Raw genomic sequence first — 15,699 nt, forward strand, 5'->3', positions numbered from 1 at the left:
GACCACAACTCCAAAAACTCCTTACTCCTGCACTTTGCGAATACTCGGTTTTCTAAAATTCCGCATCATTTTACAAACCTTGAGGGCCGCGAGGAGGGACTTACGCTTCACAGTCTTTCGATCGAGGTGACATGAAAGTCCACCCACGTTTACATTTGATTACAAACGCAGCTGTTTCTCTTCCTTCTTGCGACCGGAGTTAAACTCTCCCCTTACAGGGCTCCGATGGGCTAACAAGCTTTTTCGCCGGTTGAAAGGAAAATATCTCATGCTTACCTTTCCTGCTGTGTCCAACACGTCAAGTGATAGAAATTGCCCATCCAACTCTACATGATGCCGATAAGTGCATTCTGCGGAAACAGAAGAAAGAAGTATAACTAAGAAGACCAAGAGCCACGGGCTTGGCTTCTGTGTAATTTTACGTTTAAATCAGTCTTCAATATAAAGATTTAGTATGGCGTTTACGCGAAACGGATCTTTAAATTAATTTTGTGCGTGTGTAACCTTTAAAATTACGGTGGTATGTTCAGATAACAATTGAGATGAGTATAGAGAAAAATTGTAATGAATTTAATTTGGGGGGGGGGGGGGGGGGGTGGGGTATTAAACAGCGTTAATATTTTTTTGAAAACTTCTATCCGCAATTAAAAGAAAGAAGGAAGAAGATCCAGTGCAGACATTCCTCGACATCTCGGAGATCGGGGACAGGCTTTTTTTCTTCATCCAGTCTTTCATTCTTTCACATTTAAAACCTGCTTTTCAGATCTACGAAGATCAGAGCGGTCCAGGTAATCAATTTGGTCCACCGATTGTCGTAGGTGGTCCTGCAATCTACACCAGACATTGCAAATGGCCGAGGGGTCCGTATTCGCGGGGGCTTACCAGCTTTACTAACTCACTAGAGTTTCTATTCGATTGTTTATATGAACTTTACTTGAACTTAATAGAAGTTGTAACCCTTCGTCTTGCTCCATTCAAATATGCCAAGCTCAGGTGTACCTTCGTGACGCACAGTTTACGCTGTGAGGCAATGTTTATCATTGTTGATATAAAAACAGTGAAAAACTCCGCATCTCCTAGACTAAACTACGTCGGCTACTTGGTCGCTAATAGTCGCGAATTTTCCGATTATCTGTTTGTTGCTTTGCAAACAAAACACATTTAGTATTATTGGGGAGAATTGCTGCAACTCCATGCAAAGATTAAATCAAAGACCCATACGAAGAAACACATTAAGAATTTTAATCCAGGAAATCATTAGCAAGTATTTATCTAACGTAGACAATCATCCCTTGACACTAATGCATTGCCATTACGCAAGATTACAAGGTGGTCGGGGACTTACAACAAATTTTAGTTAAAATCACAACTCACCCAATGTTGTGTCGTATTCTCCTATAAAACGTCGGGTTAAGGCACGAACTGTGAAAGCTAAATAAAGAAGACAAAACAAAAGAGACTTCAATGGGCACGCATCTGTTTTTAACTAACCAAGCTTTCTCTTACAAAGAAAGGTTACGTTTTTGCAAACGCTAGCTAATTTCGCCAAATATTTCCCATAAAGCTGCTGTAGCTCCGAACGTGGAAAATTCAGGAGTGGCCTATGAGATAAGTCATCGTAGAGTATTGTGCCTCTTGGGAACAATCGAGGTGGATTCTTGAATGTAAAGAAAACAAGTGCGTAGTTGACATTTCGTCTACATCAAACGATTAGATTGATGGTAAGCTATTGCAATTTAAGTGAAAAACAATTGAAGACCTCAGAACCGTCCAGAAGGACTCCATTTCAAGATAGTGGATCAAGATTTCGAACTCTCCAGCACATCATTTACCAAATAGTACAAATTTTGTTGTGGTTCACCATAGATAGCGATCTGTAGCTCGACAAGGGAAACTTATATGTTTCATTGTTTTTGTCTTGTGAAAGAATGCGAAGGGAATAAGGTATGAAAAAAAAAAAAAAAACAGAAGCAATCAATCATTTTGCTGTAGAACGTAGAATGGTAAAGACCACTATGTGAGGTGACTTTGGGAATTTTTTAGGATAACGGCTCGAAACAATTAGCTTTTCCTTTTTACTTTTCAAGATAAGTAACCCAAAAATCAACGTTATCACTTGTTTTCGCAGTTAAAATCTATTTCGTGACTTTTGCATACGCATCGAAGCGGGAGGCATATACTTATTCATGCGCTAATCGAGACAACACGGCCGGTTCAGCGAAAAAAAAAATCATTAACCAGTGTATTTACGGTTTGAAGAGAAAAAACAAAAAAAGAGATAACGTGTTAATACTTAGATTAATAAAATCTTGAATATTGAAGAGAAAAAATTCTCGTGACAAAAGTCGATGAAATGAAACTATAGAATCAGAAGAGACAACTTAATTTTTGTGCTAGATGTTTCACTGCACACAGTTTTGCCGAAAAGTTTATCCTGGCTGTTCAAAAGAATGTTTGGCGAAATTCTCTTTTCCTAATGTCAGATATTTCTGCCTTTAGTTCTTGGTCATTTGATATCGCCACACGAATACACAATAATATATGGAGCACAAATTGTGCAAATCAGAGTAATGGTACAAAGATCATTCCGAATTTAAGGTGATGTAATTGTTCTTGAAAGAAAGGTCTGTCCAGCTGGTAAACAAGCCATAAGCAACCGAGGGATGGGCTGGATCTTTGACCTCGCCGTTGATGTTTGATGAAAGAAAGTATAATCCCTTCGTAATTTCAGCTGACTTCTTTTATTTATTTTTAATTCAGGCGGTGACAATCTCCGGTCAAATTAGTCGCCCTTCGGCAAAAATTTCTTGTTTACTTCAGGAAATAGCAAAATAGGCAAGTTTTCTCTACTCAGTTGTCGAACAATTACAGTTTTGCTAGTGCGAAGAAACATCTCCACGGGATTTTAGAGACGGAATCGGATACAGTTAAAACTTGTAAAACCTTGACCCATTGTCAACGTCTGGCCAATATACTCAGGCTAACAATCATTCGCTGTATAGGAGGTATACTTCGCCCACTGGTTATTAAGAAACAATAGGGTCTAAAATTTTCAACGTTAAATACCATGAAAAATAGTAATCTCAGTAACCGTTTTTTTCGCAATAATCTAATGAACGTACACTCACAACGACTTTCAAGGATATTTTCTGCTTCGGTCGTTTCTTTTTAATGTAAATCAACGCAGACCCAATGTGGTCAGAAACACTCAACGTTTTATCCTTCCGTTAAAACAAGATCAACTGGCTTATTACCTTTCTCTTTCTTATTTCAGACTGAGAGAAAGAGTCTGACTGAAGAAAAACAATAATTTATCTAGTACGAAGCTTTTGAATCTACCGCCGAGATTAGTTCACTGAGTTCAATCGCTAGTGCATACCTGACTTCCCAACACCGTCTTTGCCCAACACTGCTATCTGAACATTTTTAACACTCGATGTTGCCCCACTTTTTCTTCTCTTGACCATTGGGCTTTTGATTGGTGGGCGCTCATAAACTGATAACGAGGGGTACGCGGCTTTGTCCTGCAAAACACAACGCAACATTTAATTACTTAGCAAACTTGGTCAACTTAACTCAGAGCGAAGATACCTTAAAAGAACTTAGTGCGACTTTCAGTGATCGGTTTGAGTTCAACCAAAATTCTCGTAAAACGGTTACTTTATAACGCTTACCATTGTTAACCTTGGCAGCCAGACCTGATGCGGAATATTGTGCTTCCAAGAGGACCCGTGGGTCATATAAACTTCTCTTGATGACTTTGTGTATTTGAATATCAAATTATTGTGTACTTATCTCCCATCCTGTTAACTTAGAGATCATGATTTGCGTGACGGAACATATCTTGAAGTGGGAATTTAAATGTCACGTTCGAGTGCATGGTCAATATTGGCATTCAGACGTGCGATCTGCTCAGAAGTCACTACCTTTATTATTTCCCGAAAAACGACAACGGTCTTCATTTCCACTGTGGCATAACGCAGTTACGTAACGATACGAACTCTCCTAACAGACAGGAATTTCACAAATGCTTGTCCAGAGAGGATTTTGTAATTAATTGCACAATAGCATTTCTGAAAGTGGAGGAGTTTGTAGTTGAACTGAAGGCTAACATTATTAAAGACTATCGAAGCAGGGTCATGGGTCGTCTGATCTGACAAAAATCAATCATGATCAATGCTCGGGGGTCAACGCCACCCAATGATGGCTACTCGATTTAGCACAAAGATTACTGCTGTGAATCCTAATATTGACGCTTAATGGTCACACCTTCATCCTTGCAACAAGGCATCCGGAAACTTCTTTACGTGTTGGAGGGCAAACTTCTTATGCATAGTCATGGTGTTTGATTTCAAATGTAAAATTCTGTTTCAAGGTCACCTTGTCACTTCCATGTTTTTTTTAAACAACAGACTAACTGGCAAAAAATGCGGTTAAGATGGGCTTTTGGATTTAGTTCAAGCGCTTTGTGGTTAACCATAAGTTTCAGCCTCAATTGCCAACATTTCATAAATCTCTTCTTGACACACCAACATATCAGCCTCCCTGTCCCGTTCATAAGCGTTTAGTTTTCAAATAAATTGCACAAAAGGGCGGGGAGTTTTATCACCCTATCTTTAGGCGTGGGTTAACTATTTACTTGGGGTGTTGTATTTTGGACCAGACAAGGATTTAGCCTCAGGCACCGGATCGGATCAATAACTAGTGCAACCCCTTTTGGACAATAAGTGCTATTTTACTTGATTTTACTACCCACTCTGATTACTTCCCTACTTCTCAATTTCAGCCACAATGAGCCTTCATCATATCCTATTTCCGATTTCAGCAGTTAACTACACATTCCTAGCTTTCAACATGTCTGACTGACGTGCTGATAAGAAAGTTTAGTTTTAAAACACTGATGGTTTATATTTTTGACCACGTGTATGCGTGCTCCGTATCAGTACAGAGGAAGGGATGCTGACAAATGCCACCTTGTCCAGTACAGTAAGACTGCGAGAAATTTAACTTTCCTTTGCGTTGAAAGTACAGAATGTAACAATATTGACGTTGATATTTAACAGTGAATGTCATTTGAAAAATTTTTGTGATGACCGTTTAGAATTTGGGCGATCATTAATAAATCATGAAACTGGACGAAACATAAACTGCAGACTCTGACCAAACGAAAGCAAAGAAAAGCAAAACAATGGGCGTTGTTGACGTTCAGTTAAAACAAACGCCCTTTCCAGCAGTAATCGGTTGAGGATTGCTAGAATCTTTGCTGTTATTCTTTGGCAGACATACTAATCTAATAATGTCATCATAAGACTGAGACTGTCATCTCCACATACACCATTCAAATAAACGACACGTTTTCTTGCACCGTTTAAGGAATATATTCCTTGATCTTTTCTTCGAAATAAATGTTTATATTTGAGGTGAGGGTTACAGACGAAAGTGACTGAAATGATTCTCACACTTTATCTGGACAATTTAAGCAATTGTATCTAATACACACCTGAAAACTTCCATAGACACCTAATGTGGCTTCAAGTTAAAGCCACTTGAATTCTTCAGGTGTCTATAAGAGAAAATTGCTATAAATTCAGTGTCCAGATAAATGCGAGGGTCATTTCTCACTTTCGGCTTTATTCTTTTACTTGGAAGGAATTACAAGTACAGCAACCGTTCTCTCGGAACACTGCGGAGCCAGTCGTTGGTTCGTGCTCATCTTTTTCACCAAAATAACCTAAAAGAACGTGTTTTCTGTGAGCTCCTCTGGGACTTTTCGGTGAGAACCAAATATAATCTTGGTCATTCTTCTCCTGATAGCAAATAGAACACACTAATTATAAATCGTCAGACTACAAAACAACGCACAACAGTTTATTTCGGTGTCACATTCCGTTGAAATTACATAGCGATCGCTTACAGCTTGTTATGGTAACGCGGGCTCATGGCTAGAAAGAAGCTAAACGAAGCCGAACTCACAAGAGCACTCATGTCCTTTTGCTCTTGGAATAGCAGTGAGAAATACAGAAACCACTTTGAAGCAGGTGAGTTGAAAGGATGATTACTTTGTTTGACAGACTTTTGCTTTTCAATGACGCGTGTATATTCAAGTTTTAGAGAACAGAGCAATTGATTCTCGAAGATCATCGTGTTAAGGATTTTTTCTCCTCGCCCATCTGCGTCAGTTTACTCTTGGTTTGAAGTTAGTTAGTTTATCACACTCGTTGTGTGTAGGTAGAGGTTAACTGTGGTTTTGAATCTCCGTAATATGCTCTGGCAATCTCTTGCTCATTTTTCAAGCAGAGGAAAAAAATGAACTGATCTTGCATGCTGAGTCATTTTTCGGCCATGATGACCACAGGACACCCAATATGAGAAGAAAATATTATTCATCAACTGTTTTAAAGTAATTTTTAATTCCAAGGAACGTCTGCAATTCCCTCAAATACCAAAGAAATGATTTAAAGCAAGCAAAGACAAAAATTAAATTTAACCTGTTTAATTAATTTAACCCTTTCATGCTTGAGGGGGCCAATTATCAGTAAAATCGTCTGGTGTTAGACGTAGTAAAATCTATAAGTGTCACGGTTGAGTGTGAATTAAACCCCCACATGTCCAGAATTGGTGATGGAGCTGCAAGGCCAGATGGAGGGATCTTATTAGTTAGGTATTTTAGATCTTGCAGGAACTGAACATGAAAAATAAATACATCTTATTTGATGGTTTAACATATAATACACACAGATATTTTGCAAGTTGCATAGTACGAGCAATGAGCAAAACGTCCGTGAGCATTATAATAAGAGATTTATTACAAAAAAGGTGTTATTTTGCTTCAATTTTATTTGGTAAGAGTGTTAACAAAAATGCATCATCTGTCCATCAGGGCACTTGTGAACGATGTAAACAGCACAAAAAGACAGCCAAAGGTCCTTTATTTGATTGGATAAACAAAATGATGAGCGACAAAGCGATCACAAGCTAAATTCTCAGGCTTTGCATCGTGTTGAAAACAATTATTTCTTTCATTGAAAAATCCTGGTTCCGTCCGTATTTGCTCTGTTCTAAACTGATCAAACCGGGACGCTACAGTGTATTACCATATCATATTTTGTGCATTCTCTTGACCAAATATGTTAAAATGCTGTAATAGTGGATCTAAGAGTCTTTTTATGCTCACTGATTGGCATCCTTTTCCCATAATGAGTACTCTAGCACAAGTGTAGAAAACATTGGGTCTAGAATTATAACTTTGTGAGTTACCGCCATTATTCTTCAAAACAGAGTAGCAACAAACCATGTTTACTCGTCAACTTGTTACAGTGTGAACCTACAATAGAACTAACTCTTGATTTCCTTTCTCTTATTTGTGGTAACTCTCTATTTTGTGGACTTTAGGCATTTACGTTTGCCCCAAATGTGGCCATCAGCTGTTCAGTGCCAAGGCAAAGTATAAACATCACACTCCTTGGCCAGCATTTACTGAGACAATTAGAGATGATAGTGTGTCCAAAGATATAGAGACTGAGCCACAAGAGAGCAGTAAGAACACTGCGTTAAAGGTATACCATGTTAAATTTTATGGCACACAACAGGGACAAGCCTTTTCAAAGTTTTTAATAACACAATCTTTTACCACTTTATTTTTTGATTGCAATCATGTGATAAGACGGCCATGTAGCGGATGATGTTGCTGCCAAAACAACAGAAAAATGTATTTCACGTTTTGCATAATGATAGAGTCAAATTGTCAAAGACTTGTTGGTTATAAAGTTGTTCTTTGAACCACCAACATGACTACCGTGATGTCAGGTGCAATAATAATGATAATGATAATGATAATGATGATGATGATGATGATGATGATACCAACTTTATTCATTCAGTACAATGAAAGGGAGATGTACTAGAGGTTATCCCTATAAGAGGGTATCTGCCCGGATAATGTTACTCATTACTTGAGATGTACAGTAGCTTGTGACGTTTTGACTGCTCAATGCTACAACAAGTTGCAAAAATAGTGGAGACACTTCACCTTCTTGGGGCGTTATTCATTTCCCTATTATCTCTCACACTGCAGCCCCCCCCCCCCCCAAACAAAAATGTTGGGAACTTACTTAAGCAGTCAACATTGAAAGGGGGAGAGGGGAGAGGAAGTAGGAAGGTTTAAACTCTAGATACGGCGGGCATTGGAAGCTAGAAAAGGTGTTTTTGGATGAAAGTGTCTCAACAATTTTGCAACTTGTTGTAGTTCTCCTCAGGTGATAAGACTGATCAGTCATACTCCCCCAGTAATCTCTTAAAATGATTGGCTGTGATTGGGGAATTTAAATCTTACTTTGTTCTAAGAAGAAATCATCACCCATAGCTGTACTCTTGCCACGAGAAGTTGCATTTGAGATCCCCCATAATGTCTTGAATTAGTGTGTCTTGATGGTAGGTTTTTACACCTCAGGAATGTTTATTCTGTTTTCTCTGCCAGTGCTATTAGGGTAAATCTTTCTTGACCCTGCTGTTGTATAAGTGGGGTTCTGGATAAGTGAAATAGTATAATTTCTGCAGGTCCTATCCTGGTAACAAAAAGAACATGTGTTGTTATCCTTGTCACATTGCATAAGAGCAGTGTTTCAGAAAAGAGAGGGGGACCCGGGTCAAAAACACTACAAGTTAAGCTTCTTGACCGAATGCATAAAATAATGGCGGCCAAAAATGTATTCTTTTGTTTATGTGCTAATGAGACTCACTAGCCTCACTCTCAAGCAACATTTCAATTGTATTTTGTCCATGCAAACGAGGCTAGTGAGGCTAATTAGCACATAAACAAAAGAATATTTTTTTGGCTGCCATTTATGCATTCGTCCTATAATGGTTTGGGGGGATCTGTGAATCCTGACATTATAACAGTGTGCCAAAAGACTCAATTATTGATACCACTTTCTGTTTAAATGGATGAATGGGTCTTGAAAGAAAATCAGTGTATTAATTTTACTCGAGCGAATATGAGGTAACAGACAATTATTGGAAATCTATATTGAGATGGTGCCCATGCTGCCAAGGTTATATTTATCTGTTGTTTCCCTGACTGCGTGGTCCACTTTCACACAAACTGACCAATGAAGTGTCATCTTTGAAATAACCTTGCAGTTTGACACGGAACTACACTAATAGATTTCTTTGGAATACATGTAGGTTCAAATATGGGGGATAAGTTAATTTTTTAAATGATCACATAGACTTCGTCTGGGAATTTAACAAGCTATAGTGAGGGTTAGCTCTATAGGACGTTTTCAACCAACCTCTAGAGACACCAATAACGAAAGAGAAATGTACGATCTCTGGTGGACGAACAAAAAAAGCTAATGTGAGATCTTTTGTTTTCGTGTTCACCAACATGGCGGCGATGACGTCACGTGAAAACCTCCTATTTATACGTATGTTTTACAGTATAGAGCGAGTTTCAATCGAGTGTCGTAAAACCAAAACCACAGTAATTGCTTTGGCCAATTAAACACGACGGAGATAATCCAGTAGACCAATCAAAACTCGAATTAATTACACGTAGCTGACACAAAGCGCGGGAAAATGTGCACCCGCGAGCCATGAGTGGTTTTGGTTTCACTTCTGATTGGTTGAAAAAGTGGCGTGAGAACTTTGAACCAATCACAGAGTAAAGTAATGCAAAACCAAAGCAATTTGCTAATTACTTTCGACACTTAATTGAAAACCGCTCTAAATAACGATCCTGTGAGGGTGTGAACAGCAAAAGACACCTACAATAACTACATACTGTACGTGCAGGATATACATGTACATGGTTCCTGAATTGCGTAAAAGCGTAATGCTTTATTTTCGGGGCTCAGGATTTAACGCTAAAATCATAATGCTTTATTGTTGGGACTCAGGATTTAACGCTAAAATCATATTCTCTTGGTTTATCGCATGTACTATTAATATTAATTTTTGCCATGCTTATATTCTCCAGGTCAGGTGTGGTAAATGCGGCAATGGTTTGGGACATGAGTTCTTGAGGGATGGTCCTGGTGGAAAGACTTCAAGGTTTTGAATTTTCTCTGACTCACTGAAATTCATCCCAAAACAAGAAGAGCATGTCAGTGAGTCGTCTTCCCGTCAAAATGAGGCACATTAGGTCCCTAGAAGTTTAAAAACACGAATATGACAAGTTTTCTCCACCAGCTTCAGGAACAACAGCTGTACAATGTACGCGTAAATTTGTGGTCGCTTTCCTTTGCCAAAAATTGCCTGTGCCGTTAACTGCTTTAATTAAGGGACCTTTTTGATGGACCTTTAGTAACGGCCATAGCGACGTTGCATGTGCCGCACGCATTTTATTTCATATTTTGCCCGTTCTCTGTCCCGTGTGTAATACAAAAAAAGGGTGAAATTGCTTCTTTGAGAGGTATCGACGACAACCTTAGCGTAGACAAGTTAATCGCTGTAGCTTACTTGGCTAACGCTTTACAACGAAAACACGGTGTAATCGCAGACTGGTGATCATTCAAGTGACGTTTTCGTTGGCTTTGCATCCATCGACGAAAAAGAGAACTTAGGGAGCTTAAGAAACAACGACGGCGACGGCAACAACATCGCTACAAAACAATGATAACATCGGTTAAAAGTGGCTACAAAACAATGATAATAACTGCTTAATAACCGACAGCGAGGTCAATACAGCTAGGCCGAAGTTTGAAATTTTTGCTGTAACGACCGAACGGTCGAGGTTATTAAGTTGTCTATTATATGGTTAGCCCGTGGGCATTACGGGAGATGATTGTATGGCTCTGTCTCACGAGGACTGGGAACTACAATATTCACGAATTTGTTTGGCTAAAATCTCTATTGACCGCGGTCTAGATTTTCCCATCTAGACTGGTAATGTTTTGCGGTGAAAAGATGCAAACTAAAATGCAAAAATATTGAGTATTTTCTTCTACCAATATTTATTTATGGAAGTGCCAAACAGCATGATGACAAAAGAGAGGATGACGAGCAAACTTTGACGGAATTAAGTTCAGCTCATCGCCACTCATCGCCGTTCGCAAGCAAAATGTCACTTAGTACAAACCAGTAACATTAAACGAATTAAATTGTTTTTGTTTGCCATACAATAAACATCTTATTAACCGAGCTTAGTCAGTCTGTAAGGGAGAATCTTGACCTCGGTCGTGTGTACAGACCTCACTGCGTTCGGTCTGTACTCACGACCTCGGTCAAGATTGTCCCATACAGACCTCCTGCTCGGTTAACAAGAGCTAAATAATGCCCTAGCGCTTTATAGCTGCTTTTAGCCAACCAGAGCGCGCGTTATATCGGCCAGAAAGACAAGCCATATCATTTGTTAATATTTATAGTGGAAAAATAATCGTGCTGCACAGGTTTTAGCAAAAATATTTGTGGTGTTCTGCATAAAGACGACGGGAAATCATCAAATTTGAGGTTAACCCTTCGCTAACATTGTGCGAGGTAAACGAGGTAGAAAAACCACGCCGTCATAGATCTTTAAAGGCGCCCGCAAACGAGGAAACATCGTTGCGGAAACTTTGTTTCCCAAAATGCTTCCTCGGCGCTTAAACGAGGAAACATTTGCTGAGATAAACGAGGTGGAAAAAGCACGCCATCATAGATCTTTAAAGGCGCCCGCAAACGAGGAAATATTGTTGCGGAAACTTTGTTTCCCAAAATGCTTCCTCGGCGCTTAAACGAGGAAACATTTGCTGAGGAAGCAAAATGTTTCTGAACAACTTCAGAAACATTTTGCTTCCGCAACATATGTTTTGAACTTTGCAGGAATAAAATAGTACTGAATGAACAGGATGTATGTTTGGAGAAAAATTTAAGAATTTATCTTCCGTTGCCCACGTCCTCGATGTAACCTCAAATTTGATTATTTGCCGTCGTTGTCAGGGCGCGAACGGCAAGGAGAAATATACCAACTGTAAAACGTGCGAAGGGGCAAAGACATTGTTCTTGTTCATTAACTTTGGGACGATAAGATCTGCGACATCGACGAGAACGTCATCTCAAAATATAACTTGCACTATCGCAAGTCTTTCGCGATTGTTCCATCTCGTTCACGTCCTTCAATGTGGGCAAAGTATCCTAAAGATAAATCGGTACGAGGGGTTTAAGATTGAAAAGAGAGAATGAAAAATTCTGTGTTGCCTTCCTTTTATGATTTCACCGTCATCGTTGTCCAGAGTACCGCAAAAATGTGTCGTAAAATGCGTACTGCCTGTGCAGCACGATTATCTCTTTTAACCGATGATATCATTTGCCGTGTTTTCACGAGCGGTGTTTCAAGTCGCTTAGCGAGCGACAACCGAAAATTCCGTGAAAGCAGTTCTTTTCTTAACTCTCTCAAAGTTAAGCCAGTCGGCAAATTTCTCGTTAAATTTAGGCCACCAAACCAGGCAGCTTAAGCGAGTTGGCAATTACTTTCGGACAAAGAGGAGTCGCTTGCGGTTATTCAGATCGGAAATATAGCATGCGTGCAATTTTTATTATTTTTATTGGTACGTGCTCTCTCCTCATTTAATCTCACCCGTGAAAACACTGAGGTATCATTTTTAAGTCGCTTAACGAAGTCTGCAAACAAACCACTTTCAGGAATGTTAAGCGAGACAACGGTTGTCGTGAAAACACGGCCATTGTTTTGTGGCGTTGTTGTTGCCGTTGCCGTCGCGATCGTAGTTTCTTAAACTCCCTAGTTTCCTAATCGAACGATCCCTAATAATTGGAGAGATCATTAGGATCGTGGGCATCGGTTAATGCTCACATGTAGGCTTAGTGACGAGTACATTAGGTTTTGCATGAACGTATGAAATGTCTGGTATAAAAACCTCAGGCTATGGGGATATCTAGATATCGATGAACTATTACACACCAATGTAATATCAAGCAAAATGCTAATAAACTTGGCTTCTGTAAGTATCAATTTACACATGAATGGGCTCAGTTACTGAATAATTACAGAAATGTTATCCCCCGTGTATACTTGCATCACATACAATGTCTTCCTGGTAAATGGTGGGGGTAGTTTCTAAAGAAACTGCGGTGTTGCGTCGGTGGGGAAGTAGTATAAAAAAATTTGGTTTTATCAATGGAGTTGATAATGTAAATTGGCCATCGCACAGAGATTCTAAAAGCTGACGTTTCGAGTGTTAGCCCTTTGTGAGAGCGAAGGGCTAACGCTGGAAACGCTCGAAACGTCAGATTTTAGAATCTCTGTACGGTGGCCAATTTATAGTGTCAACTCCGTTGATGAAACCAAATTTTTGTATCTTCCTAGTAAAGGCTACAATTGGAAGGAGTATAGACATTTTCGTCCTGTAGAAAGGCGCACGGTTTATAACAATAATTAACTTTATTCAAGTGTTAAGTGTTCTAGCGTTGGGGCACTAACTCGAGGGACACTGTACATTGAAGTCAACTCAAATGTTGGTTTTTGAGGAGAGGGAAAAACCAGTGTAACCGGAGAAAAACCTCTCGGAGCAGAGAAGAGAACCGACAAATTCAGCAATGCAAGCACCACGGTCTCACCACTTCGCCAACCCTGCTCCTCTAAAGAAACCTTTATCACCTGCAATCCCATGAATCGATACCGTGTTCTTACCCCAATTTTAGTCTTAGATTAGATTTGTTGTCGTTATCAATAACGCCAGCGTACATTAAAATCATTAATGGTGGGACGTGCTTTTTGTACGCGCTGGGGTTGGCAAGCAATTGAATTCGTTATCCGCTGTTTGCTCACTTTAAAGATGAAGATAACAAAATGAGCGCTCGAGCACATTACTTCTTTAAGTTTGGATTAAAACCGAGGGCTTTAGTTTCGGTAACCAAAAAGTGAAATTTAGTTTCTGTGACACTGCTGGTTGACAAAAAGAATAATTTTCCCTCTGCACCGGGCACAGTAGTGAAATCACTTTTCCTATTTTTTTCCTTGGGCCCTGTTCTGTTTCGTTTAAGGGCAGTAAAGGTTCTCTTTGCAGGCAAAACAAACCAATTCATAAAACCCCAACAAAAAGAGATTACGACGTGCAATAAAGGTGCAAAATATGCAAGCAAGATACAAAGCGCCAGTCGGATGGCTGTTTTGTCTTGTGATTAGCCTGTTAGTCGGCTCACGTGGTTGGGGTGTCGCGCAAGTAAATAGGGAGTTTAAGATCTGCAAGGCGGCGGTAACGAAAACGTCATTTAAAATTGCAAGTTCAGGTTCATTAATCGTTTTCGTCGTTATGTCGGCTTGTCTATCTTCTAAAAACTAGTGTAACCTTCCAGGAACTGAATTAGGAGGTGCGGTATTGAATTCAAATTCGCTGCCTTTTGTTCACGTTCTCCGTAAAACTTGAGAATTGGTCATTTCACGTCGTAGATTTGCCAAAAACGTGAAAGAAATGTACAAAAACTAAAAATGCACGTGCAGAGCGTGTTTTTGCTCATTAATTATGCAAAATTTGTGACGTTTTCGTTGCCGTCGCGTCGTAGATCTTAAACTCCCTAATAAATTTGGCAGCGGAGCGCCCTTGCCTCCTTTTCACGCTGGCGGCCCCGCCCACTCTTTCAATACCTCTAACAAGTTGGTCTGTTCGCACGCTGTCTAGCCATTCCAAATTCTCAAAAAATCTTTGACGTTGGAATGCCGTTCATTAGAAGGTAATTATATTCTGTTCCCTTTCTGAAAAGTAAACAATGCTCTTCCCAGTGACGATATTTGAAAAGTAAATTTTACTTCGCGATGTAAACAAAGACGTCACCAAAGATTCGGGCCGGTCCTTTCACTTAAAGCAATCCTGCCTTTTCCTGAAACTTACGATTGTACTGATTGCACAATCGAGTAGGTGGGGTAACATCTTATCGGGTTCAGCGATACCGAAACAATGCAACATAATATTGATTTTATTTCCAGTTTTCCTCCCACATCTCTTTCTCAAAACTTGGAAATATGTGTTGCGCAACGTTCAAAATACTTACTCCGCAGATAATAATTGTTCTAATGTATGAAGAGTGGTCGACAAAACCTTAAACAACCGGTAACCTTCGTTCGAACCAACACCAAGGGCTAATTGAAAAAATAAAGGCTCGAAACTTCAGCGCACAACTTGTATTTCTCAGACTCACGGTTTAATTCACAGTGTAATAAAACCAGTTTTTTTCAAGTTTCACTCCGATCCACATCGACACTATCCATTATACACTATACATCAGGGGCACCCAACGTCACTTTTCGGATAATATCTGTTCGGAAGACGATTTGAGATCTAGAATTTTCGTAACATTTGCTGTAAAATTTCTTGCTTGCCTGCCTCTCCTAGGATTTTCGAAAAGCTGAAAAATGGTATAATTGCCCATTTTTAACGGATTTTTACCCTAAAAAGGTCACCTAGAATTTTCGGGAGCCTTTTTTCTGGCTAAATTTTTCGAAAAGGTAAGGTTTGATCCCTATAATTTTCGGATCACTAGACTTTCAGCTAGGAAATCCGAACAGATGAAAATTTTTTAGGGGATGAAAACATGCATTTGTTTACCGTTTAAATACTAAAATACGTTCAACAATAGTATGTTTAAGTGGTTTTGAACTATATTCTCGTTGAGTGCCCCTGATACATTATTCGCAACTGCTAGGGTGGATCCAGTAAGCATTCAAACAACTGAAAATTCGACACCTTGGAATTCACGGGAAATTAAAAC

At 39.4% G+C, this 15,699-nt stretch overlaps 1 protein-coding gene and 1 pseudogene across 1 annotated transcript in view; one reads left to right on the forward strand and one right to left on the reverse strand.

Moving 5' to 3' along the window:
• LOC138008575 (ras-related and estrogen-regulated growth inhibitor-like) overlaps positions 1–3,971 on the reverse strand; it is a 6,092-nt gene extending 2,121 nt beyond the window's left edge. The window contains exons 1-4 of the mRNA XM_068855898.1: positions 3,675–3,971; positions 3,380–3,524; positions 1,375–1,431; positions 277–350 (exon numbers count right to left, since the gene is read on the reverse strand). Coding sequence (XP_068711999.1) covers positions 277–350; positions 1,375–1,431; positions 3,380–3,524; positions 3,675–3,740 — 342 coding nt within the window. The 5' untranslated portion in view covers positions 3,741–3,971. The remainder of the gene's footprint in view (positions 1–276; positions 351–1,374; positions 1,432–3,379; positions 3,525–3,674) is intronic.
• Positions 3,972–5,909: 1,938 nt separating this feature from the next.
• Positions 5,910–12,950, forward strand: LOC138006441 (methionine-R-sulfoxide reductase B1-A-like; annotated as a pseudogene).
• The last annotated feature ends 2,749 nt before the right edge of the window (positions 12,951–15,699 follow it).

The sequence above is a fragment of the Montipora foliosa genome, chromosome 6 (assembly GCF_036669935.1).
Source record: "Montipora foliosa isolate CH-2021 chromosome 6, ASM3666993v2, whole genome shotgun sequence".
NCBI classification, from domain to species: Eukaryota; Metazoa; Cnidaria; class Anthozoa; order Scleractinia; family Acroporidae; genus Montipora; species Montipora foliosa.